Here is a 15,825-nt window from a genome sequence, read left to right on the forward strand (position 1 = left end):
TTCTTCCTCTATCCTTGCTATTCAAGGCCCCAGACAAACTTTCCAGGTGAAGCAGCACTTTATCTGCATTTCACTCAATTTAATCTACTGTATTCACCACTCAGTGGTTTCCTCTACATTTGAGGAAACAAAATGCAGATTTCATGACCACTTTGCAGATCACCTTGACTGTGTCTGTAAAAGTGACTCTTCTAGCTTCCAGTTGCATGCTACTTCAACGCTACTTTTACCAGTGACAGCTGTTGTCTCGGGCCTGCTTCAGTGATGCTCAACACAAGCTTTCACCTAACAGCCGTCAGGGCTCAACATTGAGTTTAACAATTTGTGTCCATGTTCATTATTGACCCCACCCTCCCCAGTCCTGTTCTGTCTTGGTTACACAGCCAGCATATCCAATGCATTTTTCAACTATTCGCAGTTTCCATTAGCACCTATTCAGCTGTTATCCCTTTGTCTACTTTTTTCCACTCTCTTGCACCATCTTCATCTATTTGACTCCCCTTCCCTCACCACCCCATCATCAGCATAAATAGCACCATTTCTTAGCTGTTTTCAATCTGATGAAAGTTCACAGGATTCAGTGTTGGCTCTGTTTTTCTGTCTATAGATGCTACAAGACCTGCTGAATTCCTGCAACAGTTGTTTTTGTGAAGCTTATTCAAAAGAAAATTAAATGAATCTGTATCACTTGTTGTTTTCTTTCTCTTTTAACAGAAAAAAAGGAAACGTTCTGAAGGGCATTCTTTATAAATTGAAATTAATTACTGTTTTTGAACCAGTGTAATGAGCCTATTTTAAAAGAAAAGTCTTTGGGAAAGTGCCTGTATGGAAGATCTTTTTATTGTATACTAATGTATATATTCAAACATGTATTGTTCTTAGGATTTTAGTGAAACATAATGTTGGGTGTGTGAAATTTTTCTGTGGCATTACTGTAGGTGAATCCTTGTAGAAGCTGCCCCACTCCATGCCTCTAATATTTGTGAAGTGTAATGATGGGTGAGAAATGTTTGCATGATAGTCATTTGATGATTCTGGACAGTAGAGGTATGGATAATATACTTACAGACTTGAGAGAGATCTAGAGGAATCATTTCCAGCTCCATAACAGTCAGTGAAACTTATACAGGTTTGAGCAATTTTAACTAAGTTAAGAATATCACAAAGCATTTGAAACAGCTTTAATAGCTTGTGCTTTACGGCATGTTGATACTAGTTTACAATATATTTATCTGTAATATTGCTTACTTAGTTCTTCATTATCTGCGAACTGAATCAAAACCTATTAGAACCTTCCTTTATTACTAACTGTAACCAAATAAGTTCGCTGCATGTTGTCTAGTATAATATATGGTCAGCAGAGTCCTTTTGAGAATTAAAACTATCCTTCTTAGCAATTTTTTCGTTCAAAGCTAACTAAACCTCTTAAAATGTAGATTAAGCATTATATGCTGGCTTCCTGCCAGACTTTCTTGCAAAATGTAGCATGAGTTGTGAGGTGAAAATGATAGGCGATATCCTCTTCAATGGCTAAAATTCTACTGCAATTCTTTTTAATTTATTGGTATAAAATTTATATGATGCTGCAAAAACATTTGAATAAAGCTCTTCTGCTAATAATGCTAATTGTTTCTTTTGTTTAGTGGTCCTAACCGAGGGCACTACATTGCAATAGTAAAGAGCCATGACTTTTGGTTGTTGTTTGATGATGATATAGTAGAGGTATGTTTATTTGACATTTAATACAAAATTTAAGTTACTTAATACAACTTGTGTATTAACACTACTCGATTTGATGAGATTGTCAAATATTGTAGCTATTTAAATATATAGATTACTATATTTAAATGTTGATTGAGGAATATGGATGTTTGTTTGACTCTGTGATACCATTATCAGTGAGCATATTACCCCATACTGCTATTGTTAACCAACATTATTTGGGACCTTAACAACAGTGACCTATAACAGATGGGTAACATTTTCGCAGCTATTATGCGATCCACAGAAACCTGAGAAAATGGAAGAGAGAGAGAATCTGACATATGTACCCTCACAAAGGGGACAGGGGAGGGCAGGTGCTAATCAAAGTTTCAGGGCAGTAAGATTTAAATTAAAATACTTAACTTGGAACTTCTCTGAACTCAGACCAGTTTACAGTTTCTGTTCCAGTTCAATTTTAAAAAAGACCCAGCACTGTTGTACGTCACTGGACACTGACCTCGAGTCAAATAAACAGAATCCTACCATTAAGCCAATTTTGGGTCCAATTTGCCAAATTACCCTGGAATCCCATGTGCTTTTGTCATCATTATCAGCCTCTCACTTGGGACCTTGTCAGAGAATTTGCTGAAATCCATATAAACTACATTGACTGCACTATCCTTACCTACGTATCTGGTCACCTTGAAAGAATCCAAACAAATTTGTTTGGTGTGGCCTTCCTCTGACAGCCATGCTGACTATCCCTGAACCTGCCTTGCCTCTCCCAGTGGAGATTAATTCTCTCATTTAGCATTTTCTCTAACGGTTTACCTGCCATTGATTTGAGGCTCACTGGTCTGTAATTCCCTGGTTTATCTTTACCACCCTTCTTAAAATGTGGAACCACACTAGCATTTCCTGTGTGGTTCTCCCAGTCTTTTGCCAATAGTTCTGTGGACCCCTAAAGAAATAGCTGTAGTGTAGCTATTATACCATATAGACACTGATGCAAAACTTTGGTAAATTAATGCTGAAAGCACTAAACACAACAGCTAATTTGCTAACATAGAGGAGTTTATTCAGCGGTGCTTGAACTAAAAACGGGAAAGCAAAAAGCTGTGCTCAATTTACATGCAGTTGAGAAACATTTGGGTATCAAATTCCTCCCAGATAGTAAGGCAAATGAGTGATTTGTTTTACACACTGTACAGTCAATGTAAAATGAGCTGCTGATCTGCTTTCATGCTTGTATTACTATTGAAGGCAACGTCACCGTCATTGATTTAAGTAGAGATTTGCCCCACTTGAGACAGCGGGTTAATATTCATCTGTAGTGAGGGATTTTACAATAAACAGGACATGTAAACAAGTAGTTCTTTATTTATAAACACACAAGGAGCAAAATAAGCATTTGGCCCTTTGAGCTTGTTCTGCCATTTTATAAGATCATGGTTGATGGGATTCTAACCTTGTGCACATTCCTGGCTGCCCCGATAACCTTTTCACCGCCTTGCTTTAGCAGTGTGTACCCATCTCTGCTTTAAAACTAATCAAGAACTCTGTTTTCACCACCTACTCAGGAGAGATCTGAAGATTTTTGACCCTCAGAAAAATAATCATCCCATTTCCGGTTTAAGTAAGAGACCTGTTATTTTTAAGCAGTTCTTGAATCTCCTGTAGGAAGATAGATCCTGTGAACAGCCCATCTCCCAGACCTTGTGTTACTGTCTAGTTGCTTCTTATTCTTCAAATCTCCAGCAGATACGAGCCTAGTCTGTCTATCCTTTCCGTATAAGACAACATGCCCATCTCCAGCTATTAGTCTAGTAAACCTTCTCTTTACCACTTCCAACACCTTTTTGTCCTTCCTTAAATAAGATGACCAGTACCATACAAAACACACCAGAAATGGTCTCATTTGTGCCCTGTATATCTGAAGCATAGCCTCCCTTCTTTTGTAGTCAACCCTTCTCACAGCAATTTGTAATATTCTGTTGGTTTATCTAATTACTTGCTGTGTCTGTGTGTTAACCTTCCGCAGTTCATGCACCAGGACTTGCTCTGTATCTCGGAGCTGTAAAACATCTCACCATTAAATAACATACTTTTGTATTCTTCCTTCTGAAAGGCACAATTTTATATTTTCCCACATTATACCTCTATTTTTCAGACCTTTGTCTACTGATTTAATCCACCTGTATCTTCCTGTAGCCTCCTTCTGTCCTCTACACAGCATAATTGCCTACCTGTTGCGTCATTGAATTTGGCAACCATAACTACCATCCCTTCTTCAAAGTTAGTTGTTACAAATTGTAAGTAGTTGAGGACCCAGCACTGATCCCTGTGGTGTGCCACTCCTTGTATCTTGTCGACCTAAAAACAACCCATTATGCCTTCTCCTTCGTGTTAGCCGGTTAATCTTCTGTCAATGCCAATGTTCTACCATTTCATAATGAGCTTCTATTTTCTGCAATAGCCTTTGATGTGACACTTCAGCAAATGGCTCCTGGAGATGCAGTTACAATACATTCATTGGTTCCCTTTAGCTGCGGCAGCAATTGCTTCTTCAAAGAGATTGTTTAAACATGATTTCCCTTTCACAAAGCCATGTTGACTCCTTCTGCTTACCTTGAACCTATCCAGCTATTCTGCTATAACTTTTGAGATATATTGTTCAGAAGTTAGGTGACACTAGGTTATAGAAGACCTGACGAAAGGGCAACACCCCAAAGCTTGTGATTTCAAATAATCCTGTTGGACCATGACCTCGTGTCATCTGACTTCTAACCTTGTCCACCCCAGTCCAACACTGGCACCTCCACCTCCAGATATATTAGAACATTTTCCCTGTGACAGATGTTAAGCCAACGGATGTATAGTTTCTTGATTTGTCAGTCCCTCTTTTGAATGTACTGTAATAAATTTGTAGTAAATAACTTTGAAGGCATGGCAGTAATGGTTCCCAAATTTAACAATGACACAATAGGTAGGCAATAGGAGACGACAGAAGAAGCCTACTGGAAGATACAGGTGGCTTAAATCAGTGGGAAAAGGTCTGACAAATGAAATATAATGTGAAATTGTGCATTTCAGAAAGAAGATTAAAACGGTATATTATTTAATGGTGAGAAATTTTTGAATGAATGAGTTCCTGTGTTGTTTTCCAGTCTAATAGGATGGCTCCTTAATCGAGAAGGTTTTTTGGAAAAATAAAATGAATGTATCAACTATCGTATTAGCTGCTCCTTTTAATACCCTAGAATGAAGTCAGTCAGGAACTAGGCCCTTGTCAGCTGCAGATAAAGACAATTTATGTAGTACCCCTTCTGTGGCGATTGTAATTTTTCTGAATTCTTACCTGCCTTCTGTTCCTGACTTACTGCTCCTTCGAGAATGTTACTTACATCCTCTGGAGTAAAGGGCGGTGCAAAATTTCTGTTCAATTTGTCTGCTATCTCCATATTTTCCACTTAATGAAGACTATAAAATGTAGGAGCAGAAGTAGACCGTTGAGGCCACTGTGCTTTTCAGTGTGAACATGGCTGATCTGATAATCCTCAACTCCATTTTCCTGCCTTTTCTCCATAACCCCCTTACTGATGTTTTAAAAAAAAATGTATCTCAGCCATGAATATTCTTAATGACCCAGCCTTGACAGCTTTCTGCAGTAAAGAATTCCACAGAATCATTACCCTCTGAAGAAAGAAATTCCTCTTTATCTCTGTCTTAAATGGGTGACCCCTTACTTTGGGATTTTGGTTTCTGGTCCTGGACTCCCCCACAAGGTGAAACAACCTTTTCGCATCTACCCCATCAAGCCCCTTAAGAATCTAATATGTTGCAAAAAGGTAACCTCTCATTTTTCTAAACTCCAATGACTACAGGCCCAAACTACTTGAACTGTCCTGAAAAGAAAGTCCCTCTAGATCCAAGATCAACCTAATCAACCTTCTCTGCATTAAGTTCAACATCAGTATATCTTCCCTTAGAAAAGGGAACCAAAACTGTTCACAGTATTCTAGGTGAGTTCTGATTAATGCCTTGTGCAGTTTCAGAAAGATTTCCCTATTTTCATACTCCATTCTGCTTTTTAAAAAAAATCCAACATTCTATTTGCTTTCCATATGACTGCTGAATTTGTATGCTAGCTTTTTACGATTCATGCAGGAGGACTCCCAAATACCTTTGTGCTGCAGCTTTCTGCAGTCCTTCGCTGCTAAAACAAAATTCAATTCGTCCATTCTTCCTGCCTCACACTTTCCCACATTATATTCCAGCCTCCAGGTTTTTGCCCAATTACTTAGCTTGTCTGTATCTCTCAGAAGCCTCTTTGAGTCATCCTCACTACATATACTCCCACCTATTTTTCTGTCATCTGCAAATTTGATAGTGCATTACCTTTTTTTCATTCCGGTCATTAATATATGGTAAGAAATTGTGATCCCTGTGGAACTTCAGAAGTTACAGGTTGCCATCCTGAAAATGCCCCCTTTGTCCCAACTCTCTTCTCTTAATTAGCCAATCCTCTCTCCATGTTAATATGCTACTTCCAATACCATGGGCTCTTGTCCAAAGACCGGTCACCTGTCTCTCCATATTTATGATTTTTCTTGTAATTTGATACCATCTTTAGCTCCTCTAATTAATGATAGATGGCATGTAACTACCCTGTGTATTGTCAAATATCTCCCTCAATATTTGCCACTATATCTTTTAATGATTTATCCTTTAACCTAATGTACAGTTTACTATTTGGGCAAAAGCTTTGACTTCCCTAGAGACCATTAGGTAACATAATTGCATTACATTTTTGTTTTAGTAGGTAACTATTAGGTTGAACAATACTCTACATTGCTATACTTCTCCACTGCTGACAATACTTATGTTGTCAATTGCACAGAAAATAGATGCACAAGCCATCGAAGAGTTCTATGGATTGACGTCGGATATCTCAAAGAATTCGGAGTCTGGTTATATCCTTTTCTACCAGTCCAGGGATTAAATGAATGTGGAGTGCAGGAGAACAGTTCCAATTCATTCACTTCCCAATGCTCACCCTTGCAGAAACAAGGCACCGAGATCATGCAAAAGAGAGAGGATGGGAGAACTTTTCAGTCTTGTTACAAAGCTTGGGTCACACTAGAGTAATACTGATTTAAATGGAAAACAGAAATATCCGTGTAAAGAAAACAGTTTTACTCATTGTGAAAGCACATTGAAATAAAGCTGTAGCAGATATATACAAGGGATGCTGTGTAAGTGGCACTGAACTGACACAACGAATTCAGTTCCAGAGCTCAAATTGGCATGGGAGAAAATGATTAATGCTACATGCGTATGCATGAAACCAAAGTGAACTGATGTTCAATCGGATTGATCTCTCCCTAGCGGCATCCTGTTGACTTTTTATTTTGTGTAATTTTTACATTCTCAAGTTTGGGATCTACTGGGATTAGATTTTTTTCTTTAAATGACCAAAAATCATGAGAGTTGACATTATCAAATTTGAGCAAAATTTCCCACCAAAGATGAAAATTACATTGTGGATTATGTAAGGTGGCTACACCTCTTAAAAACTTACTTGACTGACATCGAGCCTTGCAATTGTGTCAACTTTCAAATTCCAAAAATAAGTACATAATATTCCAGCAGACAGTGTCAATTTGTGTTGAGTTCAAGCTTTTTTTTTGTTTTCCTGTCTGTTCACACATTGGCACTCCATTTACACACCATCTGTTACTGATTGCTGGATAGTTATCAAATGTGCAAGATGCGGCAACTTAAATATTAAGGGCAGGAGCAAAGGCAGGCAGAGTTTAAGGCCTTGTAAATACAACATTGAAACAATTTGCTAATGTTAAATAATTAAATACATTTTGTAAAGTATTTTTGTTATCCTAGAGCAAGTGTAAAATTGCAATGTTATAACAGTAATTCCAATTTTTTTGACTCGATGCCTATAGAACATCATGAAAAAGTAAATAGAGCATATTTTAAATGTATCACTAAAGTGAAATACTTAACTGTCTGCCATATTGGAATCTGCACTAATTATTTTCTGTTGTATATAGTATGTAGATATTTTGATTCCACGTTTTAAGATTCATTAGTTTCTTTAAACCATTTCAATTTCTATGAATCTTCGGTCACTATTATGTACAGTATAATTATTTTCATTGTAGCATCTTGGAATTTGCCTGCATTAGTTGTTTGCAACTTGATCCAGTACACTTCAATATAGTCATTGACATGAAACAATTAATTGCCTGGAAAATATGGTCTGTTTTCCCATGCACTTAGATGAGCTCTCTGTCAAAGATGAATGTATTATCTTGAACCCCTATTTAGAAACCAAGTGTATGTTCAGATTTGTTTTGCATATCTGTGTATGGGAATGAAAGTACACAGTTCATATGGTAGCCGTAAATTTGTAGTTTTACGTAAAAATTCCTCTCATCCCATATTAGTTTAAAATCTGGTCATGAATTTGAATCAGACTGATATAATTTTATGAATCCTTGCTTTCCTCCTTGAAATGCACACCAGTTCATGCCTTTGATATATGGTTTGACAGTCTGAATGATAGTCCTGGTTTAAAACAGCGCTGATATGTAAATAGGAGGTAGACTGATTACAGTTCACATTCAATAGAATCTGAGCAATTATGCCTGCTGGTGAAGGACATAGTAGACTGGCAAGATCAATTTTAAAGTGGCCTGCCTAAACTTTAAAGTAGGATTTAAGACCAGAATCACTGTTCTGAATAAACCAGGTGGAGAACTTTACCACCTTTCTCTTGTACAGTACTTAATATCAAAACTTTGAAATCCTGTGAAGAATGTCTTTCTGCTGCTAAACTGAACTTTAATTCATCTGAGAACATTCTGTAGCTTTTAGAATAATGCTTTTTGACTTGTTGGCTCAGGAAATGCTGTGGTCTTCACATTTGATCCCATTTAATCCTTAGCATTCACGTAGATTTTTTTTTAAAAAGAGTATTATCATGTTGTTTAGGACAAGGTGAAAAATTCTTGGGGAAAGCAGTTCAGACTATTGCTTCTAAGTAGGTAGATGTGCCCAAAATATTTTTAAATAGGTTTTTTTTTAAAATTGAAGCCTGTTGGGTTTCCCTGTATTGCTTTAATCAATTCACTTGTATTTCTGACATTGCAACTTACTTTGGGATTCAAGAATAGAGAAGCCATGTATGTTCAGTTGAAATTTTTTGCCTTTTTCCTCCACCTCCCCATTTTCATATTTAGCAGGTTATCAGCTTAACAGTTGCTATATATATAGTTTAAAAAGTGCTCGAATCATATTTTAAAATCAATGGTCAATCAAGGTATTGTTAGAATATTGTAGCATTATGCAATGTTCCTGTGTTATGCTTGGGATTTGTAAAAAAAAAAAAAAAATAGTTACTGGGTATGGTTATTAATGAACATTAAGAATTGTTTTGGCTATCGTGCAACAAAAATTGTGCATAGTTTGATAACTTTGGACATTTTAAGTGCTATAAAATTGCATTTTAGCCATCACAAATCAGTGATTGGGGGAGGGGTGGGCAAGTAACCAGTAAATAATTAAATAATGGATCTGATTTATGTCTTTGTTAAGAGGTTCTTTGGAACACAGCATCTGAATATTTTGTATATTGGGTCAGAAATTTCTACAGAAAAAAGTATGTTCTTTGATAGCATCATATTGTATGTGTATATATATATATTGAAAATTACTCTAAATTATAAATTGCACTTTTTGATACTGATTTTTAGGTGTATTTAAGGGGTTACTTGAGACAGCCTGTTGTTTAATTATGTTTTGTCTTACAGAAATAAAAAAAAATATAATTTACAGGCCTTAAAGAGTTCATGAATTTCATGTTTAACTTGCTATGATTTTTTTTTACACAGAATATTCTTGAAGTAAATATTTTAAACACTAATTGCATTACATTTGACAAGCAGATATTTTGTAAGTTGTGCTTGTTTCATCCCTGTTTTAGACCTGCTCAATACTAACCTTATTTTTACATTTTAGTATGGTTATCAAATGACTTTGTGTTAGACTAAAATGCATATTTCAAAGATCTCTGTGACTTTACATTCAGAGGGAAAATCAAACTGGAATTGCATTCAGTGTCAGCAATATACATAACTTATTGCTTAAATCTATTATTGCTTCAGCATATGCTAGCAGATCTCATTGGTGTCGCTTGCAATGAGTCACAATATGTAATATATAATAAATATAAAAACATATTCTATATACCACGCACTTGCTGTGCACACATTTTATCTGTTCTAATACATGTTATTGTGAGCTAGTTAATCTCCTGTATTGTACCTGGGAGTGGGGGCCAAGTATAGCCTGTAGGTACAAGGATTAAAGGACAGAAACTAACTAAGCCAGAGCATCTAATTCAGTTGCAATTTTAAAGTCTTATTTTATCCACTCCCATTGTAACTCCCAGTGCATTCACAATGGAAGGATTAATCTGAACTTGTGCTGTAATTACACCCTTTTACCAATTGGGTTTTAAAAAACTCATTTCATTTGATGAGGCTCACTAACTGGACCAGCATTTGTTGCCCAGTCTAATTACTTGGAGGACAGTTGTTGTGTGTCTGGAGTCATATGCAGTCCAGGCCAGGTATGAATGACAAATTTCCTTCCCTAAAGCACATTAGTGAACCAGATTGTCGTTAAAAAGACAATCAACATTGGCTGTGTGTTTGCCGTTAGTCCAGCATTTATTCCAGATTTTTATTAATTTCAAATTTCATCATCTGGCATGGTGGAATTTGAACCAATGTTGCCAAACTTTAGCCCAAGGTTCTGGATTCTACTCCACTGACATTACTACTACGACTACTTCGACCTCAAATCCTCATTTACATGTACAGATTCGGCAAAATAAGCAGTTTCCTGTTTTACAGGTTACGCGGTGGCGCAGTTGTTAGCATTGCTGCCTCACAGTACCAGGGAACTGGGTTCGATTCCAGCTCACGTGACTGTATGGAGTTTGCATGTTTTCCTTGTGTTTGTGTGGGTTTCTGTCAGGTGTTCTGGTTCCCTCCCACAGTCCAAAGATGCGCAAGTTAGGTGGTTTGACCATGCTAAATTGTCTGCAGTATCCAGGGATGTGTAGGCTAGGTAGACTAGCCATGGTAAATATGGGGTTATGGGGACTGCGTCTGGGTGTGATGTTCTTCGGAAGGTCGGTGCAGACTTGATGAGCCGAATGGCCTCTATCCGCACTGTAGGGATTCTATGATTCTGGTGGAAATATTAATCCAAATTTGTGCTGTAATTACACTCTTCTGCCAGTGGTAGGGTTGCAGCATGCCCTGTCGGACATGATTAATTGAGAATGTGAAACTTATTGGCAATATAAATGTGAAAATTAGAATGAGAAAACGTCAACGCTTTTAATATGTTACATGTTGATCTTGTGTATTGTTTGGCAAATGTGGTCTTTCTAAAATTTGGTTTTAGACTGCATAGTAATTGGACCAGATGTGTAATCATTTTCAAGCTATACAGTCTATCCTTATTTATAATACCCTGTTGTAATTACACCACTTAACCAGTAATGGCACTGCAATGTCCCTGTCGAGAGAGGATGTAATTAATGAACAAGTCATCTTAAATGTCAAATTTATACAGATGCAGGACATGAGAGGGGATGTGTAGACAAAAATTAAATGTATATAGTTTGTGTATCAGTTTTAAAATTAGAACTTATGTTAAACATTTAGCCATCATGGTCTGTTAATAAACCAATCGAACAATTTTGTATGACTTTAAGGGGGGAAATTGTGGTTATAAGATTTAAACTTCAGGGCTAATCATGTCTCAATTACATGATTGAATTTATCCATTTTTATTTTTAGTTATGTCTTTTTAAAAGCTTTAATTACTTGACAGCCTCACTGAGAAGCCTTCCCTTAGACTTAAAAGTGTCACCATGCTTGGTAAAAATAGTTTGTGAAGCCATGCAGTTCTCCAACCTTTGTGTTTCTCTCCCACAGACCAAAGGTTTTCCCTACTCGCTGCTTACACCACCCACTCCCCCAACCAACAGACAAACACAGCATGCTAACCAGTAATTTTTTTTTTAAAAACCCAAGGGCGTCCCAGCACTACTAGAAGTGTAGGACTGCCTTTTGTGCAGCTGAACTCCACTTCTCCGTATTACTAAATATTGAATATCAAACTTTGACTGAAACACTGTGTAATAGTATATATTCTGATCTTTAGTACTAGTAAGGGATTAAAAACATCATATGCACATTTAGCAAGCAAAATTAAAAGCTACTCTTGTACAATTTAGTATGATGGAGAATTAAATTCCCAAATGCCAGTAAGAATCCCAAAACAAATTTTGTTTAAATTTGAGGTTGATCGATTTGGTCACTGTAAATCAGTGATCTTCGCTACAATAAATATATCTGTAGTTTCAAAACTGCATATCCAATAACTTGTGAGCAATGCCATAGGAGTTCTGCTAAAAATGTACAATAGTACACAGTGGGAAGAAAACTGGTCTTCATCAGTAGCACAAAATTGGAAACAATGGAAGTTATGCAATGTGCCGTTTGGTATTTCTATGTCTGACTCCCATTCCTCCATTGATGTGTTTGTGATGTCCTCCACTGTCCTGTATTTCTCTGTGCATTATTTACTATCTATTTTGAATTTCAAGATCATACAGGTGCATGCTAATTGAGAACTGGTCCACTCCATGCATTTCAGAGAGAAAATTGTTTTTCTTATTCAGGAAATGTGGTTTATGCTGGCTGGACAGCATTTATTGCTCATCCCTAATTGTCGTTTCTTGGACTTCTGCAACCTATATACATGGAATTCCACTATTTTGACTCTGTGACATTGAAGGAACGGCAATATATTTCCAAGTCAGGATAGTCAGTGGCTTAGAGGCGAACTTGCAAGGATTAGCATTCCCATGTATCTGCTGCCCTTATCCTTCTAATGAGTTTGGAAGCTGCTGTCGAAGGAAGAGTTTCTACATAAAATTTCTGAATTTAAAGAAAATGGATTGCACCAGCTCTCAGCTTGGACTTGTATACTGCTTGCAAATCTAAGTATACATTCAAGTTACTAAAGGAACAAAAACAAAATCATACAGACAGACAGAAATAAAGGAGGCTGGAGGAGGAGGAACATGTAAATAGACGACTGGAGTGCTGAGACACACATACCAACAGCACATAATGCAAAATTAGCAACAGTGGAAGTTGAACAAAATGGCTGGGACAGGAGAGACAAACTGGGATTGATTGAACAGGATTTTTTTGTTGTTGCTTCCATGCCTTACTATATTTTTAAAAGTTTGCTTGGCTCTTATTTGTCGCTTTAAGAGCAATTGTTTGGACCATGCAATGGGCAGAATTTAATGGAGGTGACAACAATCTAGCCTCCCAGCTAGAATGCTAGTGAGAGCCCACTTGCCTTTCTCTCAATATCAAGGACTCTAATGACGGAGGTTCTGATTGGCCAACAGATCCATTAAGCTGAGCAAGGCAGGTGTAGTTTGCGTAACATGACCGTTTTCTGCAGTTCTAGGTGATGAAAGATAGTGAATAACTTGGTACATTGAGCGCAGTATATTGTCAAGTAAGGTCATTTGCAGGTTTCCACATACCAATTTCTTTTATCACAAGTTTAATCTTTGTTCTATCAACAGAAAGTAACATAATTAACAACTGAAAAATTGGAATGAGTAAAATCTTTTAATTCTGCGTACCACTGTAAAATCTTACAGCACTACTTGTCAACTAATTATAAAAAGAGGCCTGGATATTTCAGTTTGTGGAAATCAAATCGCTCTGGGTGTTCATCGCACTGGCAGCTGCCCACAGCAATCTCCATGGACTTTTGCATAGCAACTCTGGATCTTTGGGAGTCAGGAAATCTGAGATGGTGTCACAGGACAGGCAAAAACATGTCGTCTTACCATTCAAATTGTTGAATCCTTACCAAGTCACAAGTCTAAATCACAGAGTTAAATTTGAATATTTAATTAGATACCATCATGCAGAAAATTAATGGGAGGCAAAAGATTAAACTGCAAGTAAGCAATCAAAGCAACAAAACAATTCATTTTTTTTTTCATTTTTTAGTATCTTGAGCAATAATTGAAATCTGAAGAAATGAGACTCCACATTGAAGTGCCAGAGGGGTAGTTTGGAAGCAAATAAGACTTATCAAGTTGTTAAAAAATTCACGTGTGCTTGAATGCTCAAGTCCGAACTTTTTTTCTGCCATGTTTAATGGGTCTCCAGTGGGTAAGTATCATAACACAAAAGATGTGAAGGTTTTAAATGCTGAATTTCTTGGCAAGGTAGAAATATAGTGAAACTTCAGGAGTAGGATGACTGTGACAACATCTTTATCTACATTTAACTGCTCATGCATAGGTGTTTGATAAAAGTAATGTATTGCAGCTGCTAGAGATCTGAAATACTGGAGAAATTCTACAGATTTGGCAGCATCTGCAGAGTGAGAAATAAAAGTTAATGTTTTGACTCTGATATGGTTCTCCTTCGGAAGTCCAAAGAAGCATCATATCAGACTTGAAACATTTGAAGCAATTTCTCTCCACAAACACTGCCAGACCTACTGAGTTCCTCCAGCACTTTCTGCAGGTATCTGATGTGTGAGTAATTTCTTAATATTTCAAAACACAGCCCAATAATGTACTTGTACAAAAAGAAAATTCTGCCTCAAATTAAATAAGTGGATTTACTGCCATTACCTTTAATAATATTCTGGCTTAACTAACATTGCTGTTACAGTTATTGTCACAAGTGATGTCTTTTGTCAAACAAGAACATTTTATTGTTTTTTTTCTGTTAAACTTTAGCAAGACTGTTGGAGATTTTAATTAATCACCGATGTACATTGTTTCATGGCTGATGACATAAGTTTTATTGCAGCAGTCTTAATGTAATCATGCCCAGAAAAGAAATTGAGGCTTCTTCAGCTCTCCTCTTTCTGCCATGGGTAATGGTTCATACAAAAAGATCATCAACCACAATCACGAGCTACCAGAGCCAACGGGCATAAGCAGTTATTTATCGTGATTGATTGATTCATTAGTACCCCAAACTGCCTTTCAGCCAGAGAAAAGTACAACTCTGTTGAAAGAGGGAATATCCAAGAAGTTCAGTGTCACTGAAAAATTCATCATTTGCTTTGAGATTTGGCCCAAGTAGTTTCCTCACTACCAGTTTATTCACCGAAGACCACTAAAGGCTATCCATTGCTTTCCAAAGATCAGTCACATCATTCACGGGTTGCTGAACAACAGCATAAAAGTTGGATAGTGTCTAAAGCAAGGCTTACCTGAATGAAGCTAGCAGTGGGAGTGTGGAAAATTGGGTCCCCAGCGTTATTAAGATTGATTATCAACGTATGTTAGCGTTGTGGCTCAGAGACTGAGAAAGTACAGTTGGGTTTTGGTTAGTGAGATGCTAACCCCAAAACTGGGGAAAAGTGGGGCCTGTACTGCTGGGATCAATTTTCTAGTGAGCCACGTGACTAGGGTTTTAAACTAAATAGTGGGATCAAATTTGTGAAAGTATGTTAAGTGATAAACCAGAGACATAAGAAGTATTAATTTGGGAATTGATTGACAGGAAAGGATAGAATGTATGGATTAAATAGAAAATCAACAGACAAGGTTAGAGGTCACAAAAATAATAGAACACACTGAAGGCTCTGCATCTGAATGCATGGAGTGACAGAGAGGGGGAAGGCACCTGGACACAATTCTAGGAAACAGTCGCACCCCTTAGATTAATTTAAGGATCACATTTGATCCATGGCCAGCCAGAGCAGGACATGGATGTGAATGGGACAGGTATTGGGATCCAAAATTTGGTTTGGGAGGAGCTTTAGCTAATATCCTTGACCAATAAGTAGAAGATTCTTGCTCCCAGTGTGGACTAAGACAGAGGGTGAATGATTGACTGAAGTACCATAGACCAGAGCATGTTTTAAATAGGGGGAGAAAAGAGAAATATAATAGTAATAAGAGCTAGCATAGTTAGAGGATTAGACAATGTTCCCTGCAGCAAAGATAGACTTACAATG

General features: G+C 37.1%; 1 protein-coding gene across 3 annotated transcripts in view; it reads left to right on the plus strand.

The window, feature by feature from the left end:
- The window catches only part of LOC109929503 (ubiquitin carboxyl-terminal hydrolase 12-like), a 54,382-nt gene extending 44,813 nt beyond the window's left edge, over positions 1–9,569 (plus strand). Inside the window, exons 8-9 of one of the 3 annotated variants that reach the window (XM_020529179.2) lie at positions 1,644–1,722; positions 6,605–9,569. In XM_020529179.2, the coding sequence (XP_020384768.1) occupies positions 1,644–1,722; positions 6,605–6,706 (181 nt within the window). In that variant the 3' untranslated portion in view covers positions 6,707–9,569. Of the gene's footprint in view, positions 1–1,643; positions 1,723–6,523 lie in introns of all 3 variants that reach the window. The other 2 variants (XM_048597658.1, XM_048597659.1) reach the window with 2 other exon arrangements.
- Positions 9,570–15,825: the final 6,256 nt, after the last annotated feature.

This window comes from Rhincodon typus, chromosome 6 (genome assembly GCF_021869965.1).
Source record: "Rhincodon typus isolate 14 chromosome 6, sRhiTyp1.1, whole genome shotgun sequence".
NCBI lineage: Eukaryota > Metazoa > Chordata > Chondrichthyes > Orectolobiformes > Rhincodontidae > Rhincodon > Rhincodon typus.